Consider the following 15,321-nt stretch of genomic DNA (forward strand, 5'->3'; position numbering starts at 1 on the left):
CCCTATAACAAGTATTCTATATATTACACAACAAAAAAAGTAAGTCCCCCCCTAAACAAACATCAATAATTTCCGAACCAATGCGAGTTTTTGATATATTTTTACATGAACGTGTAGGTAATTTTATAAGCTACCCTCTGAGTAAATTTTGTGGACGTATCTTACGTCATGCTTCAGTGAGCACCGTCAGAAGGCAAAAATGTCACTTTTCAAAAGTCACAAGCAAAATATCATGACTTTGATTCCATTTTATTGGAACTAATTCCACATTCTCATCATGAAAAATAGTCAGAAGGCTTGTAAAAGGTACTTTCTAAAAGACGATACAACTTTTTTAGCTAAATTTCACGGTTGAATAAACTCAAGTCCAAATTTGCTATAAATGGATTTTTACACATTTCTATCAATAAAAATGCTAGAATATGATGACAATTATTTTTGGGAAGACTATATTCAACAATATTCATCGTTTCACGGTTCAATGAACATTTATTGGAAACAAAAAATGCGATTTTCAAATATCGTAGGCAAGTATTTCTTCATTTTGGTCACTGAAAATGATCTTTTCTCAACTTTTTCGTTATGTTCATGACCAATTAACATGCTTCAATGATTCAAAGGTGTCAAATTAAACATTTACGCTTGAATGAACATGTGGAATGTGATTAGCTCTTTTTTACGTTATTGGAAAAAATGCAATTTGTAACTATGGATATCTGTCACAAAACTCCTTGCACAGTTCATTTGATTTGATTTTCATGAAAATCCCGATGTTTAATGCATCAGTGAGCACACAGTATTCGAAAATTATGCAAATGAGAAGAAAGTTTAAGGCCTTGGCCCCACTCTGTACCGTATCGAATGGTCATTTTGGTGTGCGCACCTTTTGGATAGTGTGACTCTGAAGCCATGAGCGAAGTTTCATGAAATAACTGTTGGCAGAAGTAACAAAAACCGTCCATGAAAGAAACCCTCATTTCATATTTGTTAAAATTTTGACTTCCTCTCTCATAGACTTGTGTACATTATGGGTGCATATGTTTAAGCATACGTAATCCCTTATTCAATGTGGTGAAACTTTTTTTCAAGGCTGTCTTTAGCAATGTCGTTTGGCAGTAATGTTTATCAACCTATGGGCATAATTCTGTGCAAAAATGAAATCGATTTGTTAATTTATGGATGAGTGAGCACGCATCAAAGTGGGAAAATTGGTATTTTCAATGACACAGACTCATTTTAAAGGGTAATAAAGTGAATATTGGGGGCAAATTTGGTTTAAAATGTGTCTTTAATTGCTGTTGTTTTATCATCCATCATTTCTATCACCAAACACTTTCCGAACTTTAACCATTTTCATGGTTGAGCGAGCACATTCGAAAACTTAGGAATGAATACTCTTTATACTGCATAAATGTATTCTTTTCCTAACAATTTCTCAGGATCAGTTGAATGTATGGACAGATCAGTGGTGGATCCAGAATTTTAAATGGGGGAGGGGCCTATAATCGGGGGAGCCATCAACTTTTTTCAAATTTTAACATGATCTAACAAGTTGTAGAAGATACTACCAATAAACCCCTATGATGATATGTCACAATACAGGGGCCGCAGAGCAGTTTTCAAAGTGGGAGGGGGGGGCTGGCCATGCCCAAAATCACAATCGTATTACATTTTTGTACTTGCTTATGGAAGAAACTGGGGGGCCCCCAGCCCCCTCCGCTTCCGCGGCCCCCGCAATACATCGTGCTCACTCAACCTTGAACATACGATATCAAAATATGGTCTGAAGTGGTTAAATGATGGATAGTAAAACAGCATAAACACCATAAAATTCACCTAAAAACAATTTTTGCCCAACTTTGTATTTGCACAATCTGAAAAACGACTCTTGTGACTTTCAAAAATGGTCATTTTTAATTCAATCTTTAATTACTCATGCATGACTCAGCCAATCAATCTCATTTTTCCCCACGAGTTGCTCAATGAGTGTAGAAAACCACCCATGAAATATCATATCTCAAAATAATTCGGTTCAAAAGTTACAGCAATTTGATTTAGGGGGGACTTACTTTTTTTGTTGTGTATATATTCTGATAATGCACCCCATTGGAAGCAAAACGATATCCTATGCAAATATTCTCTGAATTGAACCCCAAACCAAGTAATGCGATATTTTAATTGTTATGGCACGGAATGCAGTCGTCGGTTTTATCTTTACCTACATAATGTCTGGCATTGGGTTTACTCGTCAAATGGCTCCACCTCCCACCACTACTTGCGTAGATCGTGTTGAATGTTGGGGCAAAAAGTACATGCTTCATAAAACATTTTAGTCTTTTTAATACCCTTGCACATTTGACCCTAAACACGTAGCTTTCCGAGCGATATAGATACCCTTTTTTATTATCTTAGCGTTTTGACACCTTTATTACGTTAACGTACATGCCCCGCCTATCTTGAAAAAGACATCCCTTTTATGTGTTTTTTCTGGTCGCGTATATGGTATCCAATCGTCAGTGCAAGTGCCCCCCCCCCCCGGCTTTGCATGCGTGATAAATGATTCGGAAAGAAAAAAAAAGAGGGAGGAATTTTAATAAGAAAAGAAAGAAAGAACTACACTCAACAAATTATTTTTATTATCATATTGATAGCAAGATCCTAAAATCATTTAGGGCCTACTCATATTTCAAGAAAAATACAGCTAAGAATATGTATTCTGATATTTTCAGACAAGCCAAACTTATTCAAATGAAAAGTAATGTAAAAGAAAGGTAATAAACAAAGTCACTCTTACTGTTAAGTATTCTGAGAAGATCTTTGGGACACAACATGAGCTTAGCTAAAACCTCGTGTGAAGATGCCGATTTCGCAATTCACTACGGGTATTTACCGAATATTACAAAATATGATAGGAATAACGTTTGGGGGATTTTTGAAGTTTCATTGACATCACATATAAGATATTGGAAAATTATGACGTTTTGTTGGTTTGGGGGTAATAATTATTGTTAAAGTCTGAATCACAGCTACCTATTGGCGTAAATATTAATATCTGAATGACACGCGCCTCAAAACCCAAGCTAACAACAACAACAACCCTTATAAATGCAGTTTTGGTCCACCACGCAGGCTCTCAAGATTGTTTAAAGGACAAGTCCATCCCAACAAAAAGTTGATTTGAATAAAAGGAGAAAAATCCAACAAGCATAACACTGAAAATTTCATCAAAATCGGATGTAAAATAAGTAAATTATGACATTTTAAAGTTTCGCTTAATTTCACAAAACAGTTTTACGCACATCCTGGTCGGTATGCTAATGATGTTTTTTTTTCAAAGGTCTTCACTTTCAAGGGGGGGGGGGGCAAGCTTCTGTTTTAAAGACATTTTTACGTTACCAATTTGTATTGTGCCTTTCAAATGGGTGTGATTCTTTTTGTTTATAGTAAGGAGATTATGAAAATTTTCCTGTAGAAAACAAATTTGTGGTATGGATGGATTACCATATACAGTCGAGATTGATTGGGTCTATCGCAACTCTTTGAAAGACAGGGCCCAGGTCCCTCGGAGGGGACCTTAAGGCTTTGGTCCTGTGCAGAATTGCTTTCTTTCAAGCATTCAATGTTGCTATAGTAATCAGGTTGAAATAAATAAAAGTATCGGCACCATTACTACCACTGGCGGATCCAGCAGAGGGGGGGGGGGGCAGCCGACCGCCCCCCCCTCTGAGAGCCATAATCAAAATTTGTAATGTAAAATACCGCTTTTGCCAAAGACAAGTGTGCCCCCCCCCCCCTTTGAAAGTGGAGACTTTTTTAGGGGGGTTGACAAGTCAAATTTCTCGCGGACCAAAGTAACGACCTTCATTTTTAGATGAAAACTTCTTTTTTTTTGGGGGGGGGGCTTGTCAAATTTTTAGCAGAAAAATGTTCCCCCCCTTAGGAAATCCTAGATCCGCCCCTGATCACTTCCACAACCACCACCGTGACCGCCACCACAGATCGTAAAGCCGAAACCATGTAAACCCCCTAGCTGTCAAGTCAAATATACATACATGTAGATAAATTAATTGGTTACACTTCGTAATTCCGAAGGTTCGTAATTCCGAAACACGTAAATTGCCTATACCTCGATGTTCGTTAACCCAAAAACATAAAAGGGTTCGTTAATCCGAACATTTGTGGCGTTATTCCGAATGCTCGATACTCCGAAAATGAAATAAGGTTCGTTAATCATTTCGTTTTCGGACTAACGAACCTTCGGAATTACAAATCTCATTTCTTTTTTTCGGATTAACGAACCTTCGGAATTACGAAACTCACTTAGTTTTCGGACTAACGAACCTTCGGAATTACGAACCTTCGGAAATACGAACCTTCGGAATAACGAACCTTCGGAATATCCGAACCATCGGACATTCGAAGTATATGAATGTATGCGAAATTCATATAGGCCTTTAAGTTTAACCATGTATTTATTCTTTTCAAAAATTCAATAACTTCGTTATTCACCTTCATCAGCTTGTCCTAGTAAATAATAATCATCTTTGCACGATGCTAATACAACATTCTTGACACCACACTTAAAACAGTTACATGCACATCGTTATGACTATTCATTAGGTGGGCTGATGATGTCATATCCCAACTTCCCTTTTTCTTATTTTATTACATGAAATCATAATTGTTTCATTTTTCACAGCTGTGTAAAGGATGTGTCTCCTTTATAGTTGCGGCAGTAAATAACTAATGCACTTAATCAGTTGTCAATCCAATTATTTTAGTTCTTTTTAGTTCTTGATAACATTTTTAATAAACCTAATTTTATGTAATATTTGTTATCCGATTTTGATCAAATTTTCAGCATTTTGCTCTGTGAATTTTACTCTATTTATTGAGATATAAATATTTCCAGCCTGGACCATCCCTTTAAAGAATGATATCACAATGTTCACCATGTTAGCACTCAAAATGCTAATATATCCTGCAAGCCTACATAACCAAATGCCTTTTTTTTTTACAATATGTGATAATAAAATAATGTGTACTCACGAGTTCTTGTTGCTTTTTAATAATATAACGATTCAAATTTTGCAATTGTGGAATCCCAAATAGAGCCGGAGACTCAGGTTCTCATTAACAGTAACTTGCTGTGTTCACAGAGAGCTGAATATAGTATTCTAATTAAGACGAACAACTCTTAATACCTTGGTGCAGTATCTCTGATAAGTAGTATCAGGCGCGGATCCAGGAGGGGGCCGAGCCGACCCCGGCCCCCTATTTTTTGACAACCTGCAGAAAAAAGTGTACTCTTTACCTTGATAGAAACTACGAAAAACAGAAAGAAAAGTAAGAAAGAGGTATTTTACCCATGATGTGTAATTTACAGCCTCGTAACGACCGGCCCGACCCCGAAAGGATACCCAAAAAAAGGTGAGGGGAAGAATTGGAAAATATACTTTATATAATTTTTTTCGCTCGCGCTTCGCGCTCGCATTGCCTGTGTAATGAATCCCAATCAAGAGGGTTAAATGACATTAATATATAACCAATATTTATATATACAATATATCCAGTTCTGATATCAATTTGCACACATTTTTTTAGCTCGCACATCAAGCTTTCAGTATTTTGTTTGATTTACACAAATTGTTAATGTGTATCAAAATGTTCAGCTCGCGCTGCGCGCTCGCATTGTTTGATTTGTGAGAAACCTGTGCTCTTTGGAAATTCTTACCAAAATTTGTCAAAATGTTCCTTTATCATGTAAGTATATCAAAAAATTAAGCTCATGCTTCGCGCTCGCATTTAATTGTTTGAGAAACACAGCTTGTTTATTTAAATAAAAAAGCGCTTACATTGTTCCCTTTTTTTTCAGGTCGGAATATCAGAAATTTTGAACTCCCGCTTCGCACTCTCATTATTTAATTGGTGATACTTGTATCCTCTTCATTATTCACTAAAGCAGTCCTAATTGAGTCACTTTTCACGCTACTATATGATAAAATTTCAGGTCGCGCTTCGCGCTCGCATTGTTAAGTCGGATACTTATCTTTGTTCATGATTGTAAAAACTGCTCTGAATCTTCAGTTCTAAGGACATAAAGTATCAAAGATTTTTAGCTCGCGCTTCGCGCTCGCATTATTTATTAAGACCACATGAGATACCTTATATTGTTTATAGCAATAAACACTACCATATACTTAAAACTTCAGTCTTTAGTTAGGACTACCCCCTGAAAAACCAACAAAAAAAGCCAGATTGTAGCGGCCAATCGAGAAAAATGTTGATCAAAATATTTTTCGCCCCCCCCCCCCTATTGGCGAAAGCTGGATCCGCCCCTGTAGTATGTCTGTTGAGTAACAGTACTGGCTTAGAATAAAATTTTAGCTAATTTTACAATAATTTCATCCCATAGACCCAATCACTTGATAATGGTAATGGGTTTTGGATCTCTGATAATATTCTTGGAAAGTATTCTGAAGTATACACCCCTCTAGATATTATTGGCTATTGACTTATCCCTCCTGCATTCGATTGGTTAAAAGCTTTCTGTACCAGCAGAAAGTGGTACGTGTATACGAAACAGAGCGCGCATTTCTCTAGGAATTTAGTCTTACCGCCTGGCTGTTACGGTAATTACATCCTACCACATGCGTTCGTGTCTGCCTCTCCGGGCCCTCCTTTCACCTTTTGTCGTGGCGTAAATCCGGTCCGGTCGAGTAGTCAGGAATGATTGCAATATATTTGAGCTGAAACTTTTGTAGAAGTTCAAATTTCGGAGGGCTTCCCCTGCGCGTCAAGGGCTATATGGGGGTACAAAAAATGTGTATAAAATATTACCATCTATCACGTTTTGCAATGACAGTTAAAACATGACACGATTTTTTTTTCAATGGCTGTTGTTAATGGTTTTCTTATGAGAGAGATATTTCAATTACAAATGGGCTGACCATGCGGCATGAATGTGCGAACGAGCAAAGGTTCAGTGGTTTAAAGACTGGGACTGAATGATGTCCAATGTCTTTCACGGGATGTAAGTGTCAAAGACCGAAAGCTTGCGGCGAGAGAGTGCAGTGAGCTAGCTTTGAAAAGTTGTTTCCGTCCGAAATAATATTCATATATTACTGAGGAAATTAAGGGTCACTTACTTATCAATCAACGAAATGAAACTCATGAAGAAAAAAGGAAATATAAAGCTGCTATGTCAGAACGACGTAATGAAGTTTGAACAATACCTATTTAATGAAAACTCATTTACTTATAATGGTTAGGAGATGAGAATGGAAAAAAGATGTATTCATGATCATCGGGACTAGGATTAATCCCTAATGGAAAGAACCAATTGTCCTATTGTGTGTGCCACAGTGTATGACACAGTGTGTTCACAATGTTTGACAAAGTGTGTGACACAGTGTTTGATACAGTGTGTTCACAGTGTGGAACGCAGTGTTTGACACAGTGTGGAACGCAGTGTATGACACTTTGTGTGCCACAATGTTTGACACAGTGTGTTCAAAGTGTTTAACATAGTGTGTTCACAGTGTGTGCCACAGTATTTAACGCAGTGTGTTCACAGTGTGTGCCACAGTATTTGACACATTGTGTTCACAGTGTGTGCCACAGTGTTTGACAAAATGTGTTCACATCGTTTGACACAGTGTTTGACACAACGTGTTCACAGTGTGTGCCACAGTGTTTGACACAATGTGTTCACAGTGTATGACAAAGTGGGTGAGTGTGTGTGAGTGATGTGTATGGGTGTGGGTGGCTATGGGTATAATACCTCTTCTTACTGTTCTTTCTGTTTTTCGTAGTTTCTATCAAGATGAAGAGTACAATTTTTTCTGCAGGTTGTCAAAAAATAGGGGGGGGGGGCGGGGCCGGCTCGGCCCCCTCCTGGATCTGCGCCTGCAGTTGCTGTGTAAACAGTTTAAACAAGCGTATAAAGACTTAAACAACAAAGTCCAGTCTTGAACACTTAATACTCAACAAATTTAGCATGGTTGTTTTAAGATTTTAAACAACTAATGTAAAGTTCATTTAGCAAATTGCGTTGTATAAAGTTTTAAACATGAAGGGTGATAAGGAGTAGCTTGATTGGGGTAAATCTCCAAGAGAATCTTATAGGGGTTCGGGTTTACTTTCAATCGGTCTAATGCCAATTGCCAACTTGTCTACTACCATTTGGTCTACCATCAGTTCGTCCACTATCCACATTCAATGTGGATAGTGGACGAACTTGTCTAGTTGCCATTTCGTAACGAGTGAGTATTGAGAAAAGCCAGTCAAAAATACAACTTGTTTCAACATAATTATGATGGTCCTTTATTCATGTAATCACACATTATCAAGGTCCTTAGATGTAGGTTGCAAAAACAAACTAGTGACGTTTCAACCTCAAAGAAAACAATCCACACTGCATGCTAAATGGAACACCAAATATGTCAAAATTATTCAAATAAAACTTACATGACAAAGGTCATATTTCAATCGACCATGCAAAGGAAGTTATTTTGAAATGACAAAATGTGGCTATTGACAGGATATGATTTTCATTGGTTTATCATAACCACAGTCGTCAGAAAAAGACACTGACAAGCATTATCTACAACGCATCGATTCCTTTGACAATGCAATTAAAATCACAATGGAGAGCTGAGAGGTTTTTGTCGAAAGTAATTGGAGGACTGGCGAGGGCAGCAGATCATCCGCCAGATTTGCACCGGACAAACAATTGCAAATATGTTGTTGTCCAGAGTCAAGAGATTCCGATGCTGTCCCGCTCAACCAACTTTCGACAAAAGCCTCTCAGCTCTTCATTGTGATTTGATTGGCATTTTCAAAGGGATTGGCGCGTTGTAGAGAGTTTCCCCATAGTAAATGCGAGAAGTTCGGATGTTTGAGCTATGAAGAATCAATGTGAATATTGATAAAATAAAAAAAAACACAACTTTTACATAATTTTTCTCAAAGACAATTATACAAGGTTTCGGACGCTGGTACTTATGGTTATGGGCTTCTAACACGTTGCTCTGAGCCAATAACATGCAAGGATTTCAGTAGCTTATACCCCCCCAAAAAAAATAAGCCAGTGAGAAAGATCCGTAGACCTTCCATTAATCCCTTTCCCCCGTCAGATTTGAAATTGAATCAAAACTTACTATTAGTTTTGAATATAGGTTTGTATAGAAGCCTAGACATTATTTTGCGAGTTTCGAATATGTGTTTAAAAAAAGGGGGGTGATAATGTTTAGAGACTTAGCAAAGTGCAATAAGATTAACGAAGTTCAAAAAATATCTGAGATTTTGTTTAGTAATGTAAATTTAGTTTAGAAATCGAAAGACTAAGTTACAACATTATTCACGAAATTCATCCAAATTTATAGAGGATTTATATTGCAAGCCTAGTAGTAGCAAAATGCAGTTGCATTAACGAATTTCAACCAAATCTAGATTTTTTTAATAAAAAAATTATAGTTTAGACATTAGCAGAGCACATTTCGATAAATGAAATTCAAATATTGTTTTTAAATTGATCGAGATTAATAGACTAACATTGGGAATATCAAAATTCAGCTAAATGTAGATTTATTTTATTATTGTAGTCTAGGGATTAGCAGACAGCACATGGGATTAACTAAGTTTAACGAAAGTTTTGATTTTCCTCATAATTACAGACTGCAGTTGGATTAACAGAATACAACCAAATCTAGTTAATTATTAATGCAGTTCTGAGAATTATTTACCGCATTAAAAATAACAAAAATTCAATTCGAGTCTAGATTTTAATTAAAAAAAGGTTATTGCAGTTTGTAGAGATCAGCATACTGCATTTGGATTAACGAAGTTTAACCAAATCTTCACTAGTTTCTCGACATCATCGTGTACGTGCATCACCATAAATTCCTTGTTCCTGAGGGAACATGTATCAGTCGGTCCCATTTTGTAATGAAAGCCATCATTGTAAATCAAAGGCACATCTAATCTCCTCAGGAGGATACCAACGAATACATCATCCCTTGAGGACACCAACGGTGTCCGCAGCGACTCCTTGAGGAGAAGATCTATAAGGTCTACGGAGAGAACGTAGCCCCCGCCAACGCAATACTGGGGGAAGACCCTGCCACTGTATTCCTCAGACGCTACATGGTACTTCCTATCCTGATTTTTGTTGCGGTATTCCCTTCCGCCGTCTCCGAGGTAGAGTTCTTGAAGACCTTTGCCATGGCTGTTCATTTCCTGCAGAAGGTGCAAGATGTTTCTGAGATTGGCGAAGACGTCGTCGTCGCCCTTGAGGAAGTATTTTGCATTGTTGCAGTGTTTAGCTGTCCAGGTTAGACCAAACATGTGTTTTAAGGTCAGGTTCTTGAAGGTGTCGAGGAAGTTGCCTTCCAGGAGATCGCCGTCCTGCCCGTGTTCTTCGTCCAGAGATAATCTAAGTGCAGGATCGGGTGGGTAGGGTTGTCCGATGAGAAACAACACTTTGACCTTCCTTGAGAGAGAACTTAAGAATCCCTTGTTTGCCCAGGTTTGTCGGATGGCATCTCTGGAGGTTTTGCGGGCTGGATGGGATGCGATCAGAACGAGCATGAACACATCCGGGTCAGTGCAAGTGACATCAGAGCTTTGCTTCACAGTTCTCAACACCGTTTCAAAATACTTCGCATTGTTTGCTGATTTCCCTGCGTAGATGATATCCATGTCCGGGTCCTCGCATTCCTTCATGAACGTCTTGTCTTTCAGTTCTTCCCATATTTTGGGGATATTGTAAAAGCTTGGGGAGATTGCGGTGAAGCGTGAACTTATTGGACAAGCGTCGTTGGGTTCAATGTGGTTAAGAGAGAAAGCGTTGCTGTGTCTGACTTCCCAGCCATACGCTTCCGCAGTCAGGCCTATCAAGGCGTCGGCAAATGGTACCAGTGACGGCGTTGACCAAGTGTATTTGTAATAGCTCATAGCTATATCAAAAGGAATGACAATGCCAGCTTGCAAAGAGCAGTAAGGTGGGTAGTATTCTCGATTTAAAACGGCACTCCCGACGTAGAATTCACTGGGAGAGTTATGGTCCACCCTGGAGATGTTCGATCGAGCCCCAAGAATAAATTGAGAGTGTTTCTCCTTTTTGAAGATCTGCAGAACCTTTGGCAGTTTTTCCAGCCATATGAAGGTATTGTCTCTTGCCTCGATGATGTACTTGATTCGAGAACAAAACGCAAAAGTCCATCGAAGCCCCAGTAGAGATTTCAAGGTCGTTGCTCGGACAGTATCGGTGAAATTCCCAACCAAGATATCCCCATGGGCCTCCGACTCTTCTTGAAGCAGCTTTTCTTCGATCTGACTTTCTGGTCCGCCCATGACAAACCGCACAAGGACACCGAGTTTCTGGCGTTCCTCAGGGTTCGCCCATGTCTCCCGAATTTTACCTCTGAGCGCCTTCTGAGATGGGGAAGAATGTAACATGATTAACACGCTCACGGAACGACGAACATCTTTCCTGTCATCAGGGCCAACTTCCTGGCACTTACTAGAAAATCCCAACAAATCCACAAGAGCTTCTGATAGGTACTTCCAGTGCCTTCCCCTGTAGCTGAAACTCTTCGCTTTGTCAACTCGTAACTTATTTGGAGCTTGTATCCAGGTCATTGCATGCAAGAAGTCTCCTTTCATTTCTCCAGGACCTTGGACACTGGAAACAGTCTCCTGGCGGCTTTCAAGTGTTTCTATCAGGATGATGACGAGAGCGATGGCTATTCCGACACTGATAACTTTGGCCAAGATCTTTCGAGTGGAGCGGTTGAAAAATGCCATCGTGATAACACCTTGAACAGATCTCCTCCTCCAAATTAAAGTGGACACCGTCTTGTCTTTACAACGTAATATTTGTCCTCTACTGCGAAATTATCCTAATCTTCTCGATGAAATATTGTCACTTCGATCCTAATTCCTAATAAGGCTTCAGTAAGTACATAAATAAGCAAAATAAGAAGTCTTCATAATGAAATAACACAGAATTAGACACATATTGAGATCATTTACATACTAGAAGGGCATTCGTTTCACAAAAAAAGCGAATCGATATTCGAATGTTCACACAGACAATGTTTATTACCCAGATTGTACACTTGCAGAATGGTGCATGTGTAACACACGGAGTAAGATATTCATCAGGTGGGCAGTGTGAACACTCTCTTTATGAATGGATGAAAGGTGCCATAATGACAATAGGCATTTCCAGAACGGCGCAGTTAAATTCATTTCAAATCACCATATGTTGTCTGTTCAGTACTCAAACCTCAGCTAGTTTTCTACCACCAATACGATCAATATCAGGCAGAATATTACCATGCGAGGAATAGGGAGGAGGGGGGGGGGGGGAGTTGGTGGCAAAACTCACATCTCGTGCCCCTCCCCGTTTGATGACTAATAAAAAAATCAAATGATTTTTACAGTGATGACCTGTGTCCTATGGCTTGTCACACTACACCCCCCCCTCCAAAAAAAATCTTGAATTCGCCCCTGGATCATGAAATTGAATATAATACCAATAATTCAAACATGCAACTAAGAAAAGGGCAAACGGTGTCTATTTTGTCCTATTAAAAGTATATACGCCCTAAATATTTAGCTTTGTAAAACTTGTGATGACCATGAAGCCAAATGTTTTACAGACAGTTTCAGTCTATAAAATTTTCATTTCAAGTCTAACTCTAGATCTAGAGAGAAGTAATGATCTTTTAATATATCCATTCTATCATTCATTCATTCATTCACTCACTCATTCATTCATTCTATTATTCATTCTATTATTCATTCATTCTTTCATTTATTCATTCATTCATTCTTTCATTCATGTTATCGTTCATTCATTTATTCACTCATAAACTCATTCACTCATTCATTCATCTGTTCATCATTCCATATATTCAACCATCCATCCATTCTTCATTAGCCATCCATTCATTCAGTCATTCATCAAACAACTATTGCTATTTCATCCATTGATTCTTCAATTTATTCATCCATCCAATCCCATTCTTCATAAGTACTCTATTCATCCATCTGTCCAGCCATTGGACTCTCATATTAATCGATGAGGCATAAACTTAACGAGTCATATTCAACTAAACTTTATAATGATGCAAGTACGATTATAATCACCATCATCACCACCACTACCATCATCGTCACTACCATCATCGTCACCATCATCGTCATCATCATCACCATCACCATCATCATCGTCATCATCATCATCACAGCCATCATCATCATCATCATCATCATCATTAGTTACATCATCATCATCACCACTATCAACACAATCACATCCCCATTATAAACATCATCATCATCCTCAACATCATCATCATAATCATCATCATCACCACCAACCTAATCATAATCATCATTATCATCATCATCACCATCATTATCATCACCACCAACCTAATCATAATCATCATCATTATCATCACCATCATTATTATCTCCATCAACCTCATCATCATAATCATCGTTATCATTATCATTATCATCATCATCACCATCATCATCGTCACCACAATCAACACAATCACATCCCCATGATCAAAATCACCATCAACCTCAACATCATCATCACCATCATCATCACCATCATCACCATGAACATCATAATATTCATTATCATCATCATCACCACCACCATCACCACGATCTGTCTAAAAAATTCCTGTAACAATCCTGAAACTACATTAAAACACAACATGACATTCATATTTATTAAAGAAGAAAGCGCAATTTATTTATTCATTGAATTACCAAGCTTTAAAATAACAAAAAGACATATCATTTTATTAAATGTGATGCAGAAATACACAAAAGTATTTTCATTTTCATTAATTCAAGAATACAGTATATTTTTATGCATTTTTTTTCTTATCTATTGGCTTTGTGACAATGTAACTTTTTTTTCTCACAGGTCAAAAAGATAACGTGAAAGAGAGTGAAAGAATCTTTACATAACATCTAAAATAATCAACAGAAGTAATGAGATGGATAGACAAAGCATCCAAATATATGGCATAAAAATGATTGGATCACCCCTAGCATAACCCAGATACCATTATAAATATTCCATCATAACAAATATTTCTCAAAGAATATAGATTAAAATTTCACATCAATTTTATCATTAAAAATATAGCCACAATAAACAGCATACAGAAGTGGCTTAAATCTTCAATGCCTGAAAACACCTAGTTGTGAAAGATTCCATCCCCATTTCATATATGATGATTGAATAAAAAAAAAAGTTGCATGGGTTACAATGTCAAATAATATATGTGCATACTGTTAGATGTCATATAATTTTTTTCTACCCATGGGTGAGTTTAATCCACTCTTGTTATATACAAACTTACATATTTATTTAGCCAATTGATTAAAGTTAATCCATACATATCGCACCAAAGTATGACATCAATGTTGATCCCTTTTGTGACTAATGGCCTTTTCAAGACCATATTGTGGTACACAGCAAAAACTGTGGTGTTAAATTGGTGGTGTTAGTTTTACACCTATAGGTGTTATTACAACACCTTTTGTTGTTACATTTACACTCTTTGGTGTTATGTTTAATCTCTAGGGTGTAATTTTAACACCTCAGGGTGTGGTCCTCTATAAACACCAATTGGTGTCAGTTTTAACACCACAGTTTTTACAGTGTAGAGCATGATGAAAACCCTCCACACACCAAATTTGACACAAAGTGATTCATGATGTGCTAGCTCTATTAGAAAGAACACAGTGTATCCCACAGTATGTGCCACAGTGTGTTCACAGTGTGGAACACAAAGTGAAATCACCTTCACACTGTTAAATTTGAGCATTTCAACAGTGTGAACATACATATTCTCATAGTCGACCGTGTGAACGCGCTGTGAACAGTCACACTGTCAAGGTGTCCACAGTGCGAAAATATCTTCACACTATTGAATTTGAGCATTTCAACAGTGTGAACATACATATTCTCATAGTCGACCGTGTGAACAATAACTCTTGAGGTGTCCACAGTGTGAAATCACCTTCACACTGTTCAATTTGATCATTTCTACAGTCTGTGAGTCACACATACACACAGTCGACCGTGTGAACACAATGAACAGTCACACTGTCGATGTGTTTACAGCCTGAAAACATCACCACACTGATGGATATGAGCATTTTAACAGTGCAAATAATATTTTCAAACAGTCCACAATGTGAACACACTGTGACCACTACGTGTGACACTGTATTCCTTTCAGCAAGTAAGGTATAGTAAAAGGATTAACATTAATA

The 15,321-nt window shown here is 37.7% G+C and overlaps 1 protein-coding gene across 1 annotated transcript; it reads right to left on the minus strand.

Moving 5' to 3' along the window:
* Positions 1-9,808: 9,808 nt before the first annotated feature.
* Positions 9,809-11,808, minus strand: LOC121417681. Its single transcript, XM_041611414.1, has one exon. It carries the CDS (start codon positions 11,806-11,808, stop codon positions 9,820-9,822), a length of 1,989 nt encoding a protein of 662 aa, XP_041467348.1. The 3' UTR covers positions 9,809-9,819.
* Between the last annotated feature and the right edge of the window lie 3,513 nt (positions 11,809-15,321).

This window comes from Lytechinus variegatus, chromosome 6, assembly GCF_018143015.1.
Source record: "Lytechinus variegatus isolate NC3 chromosome 6, Lvar_3.0, whole genome shotgun sequence".
Taxonomy (NCBI): domain Eukaryota; kingdom Metazoa; phylum Echinodermata; class Echinoidea; order Temnopleuroida; family Toxopneustidae; genus Lytechinus; species Lytechinus variegatus.

Coding starts and splice junctions, on each gene's coding strand:
- LOC121417681 (XM_041611414.1), bottom strand. CDS start 11,808: ATGGCATTTTTCAACCGCTCCACTCGAAAGATCTTGGCCAAAGTTATC.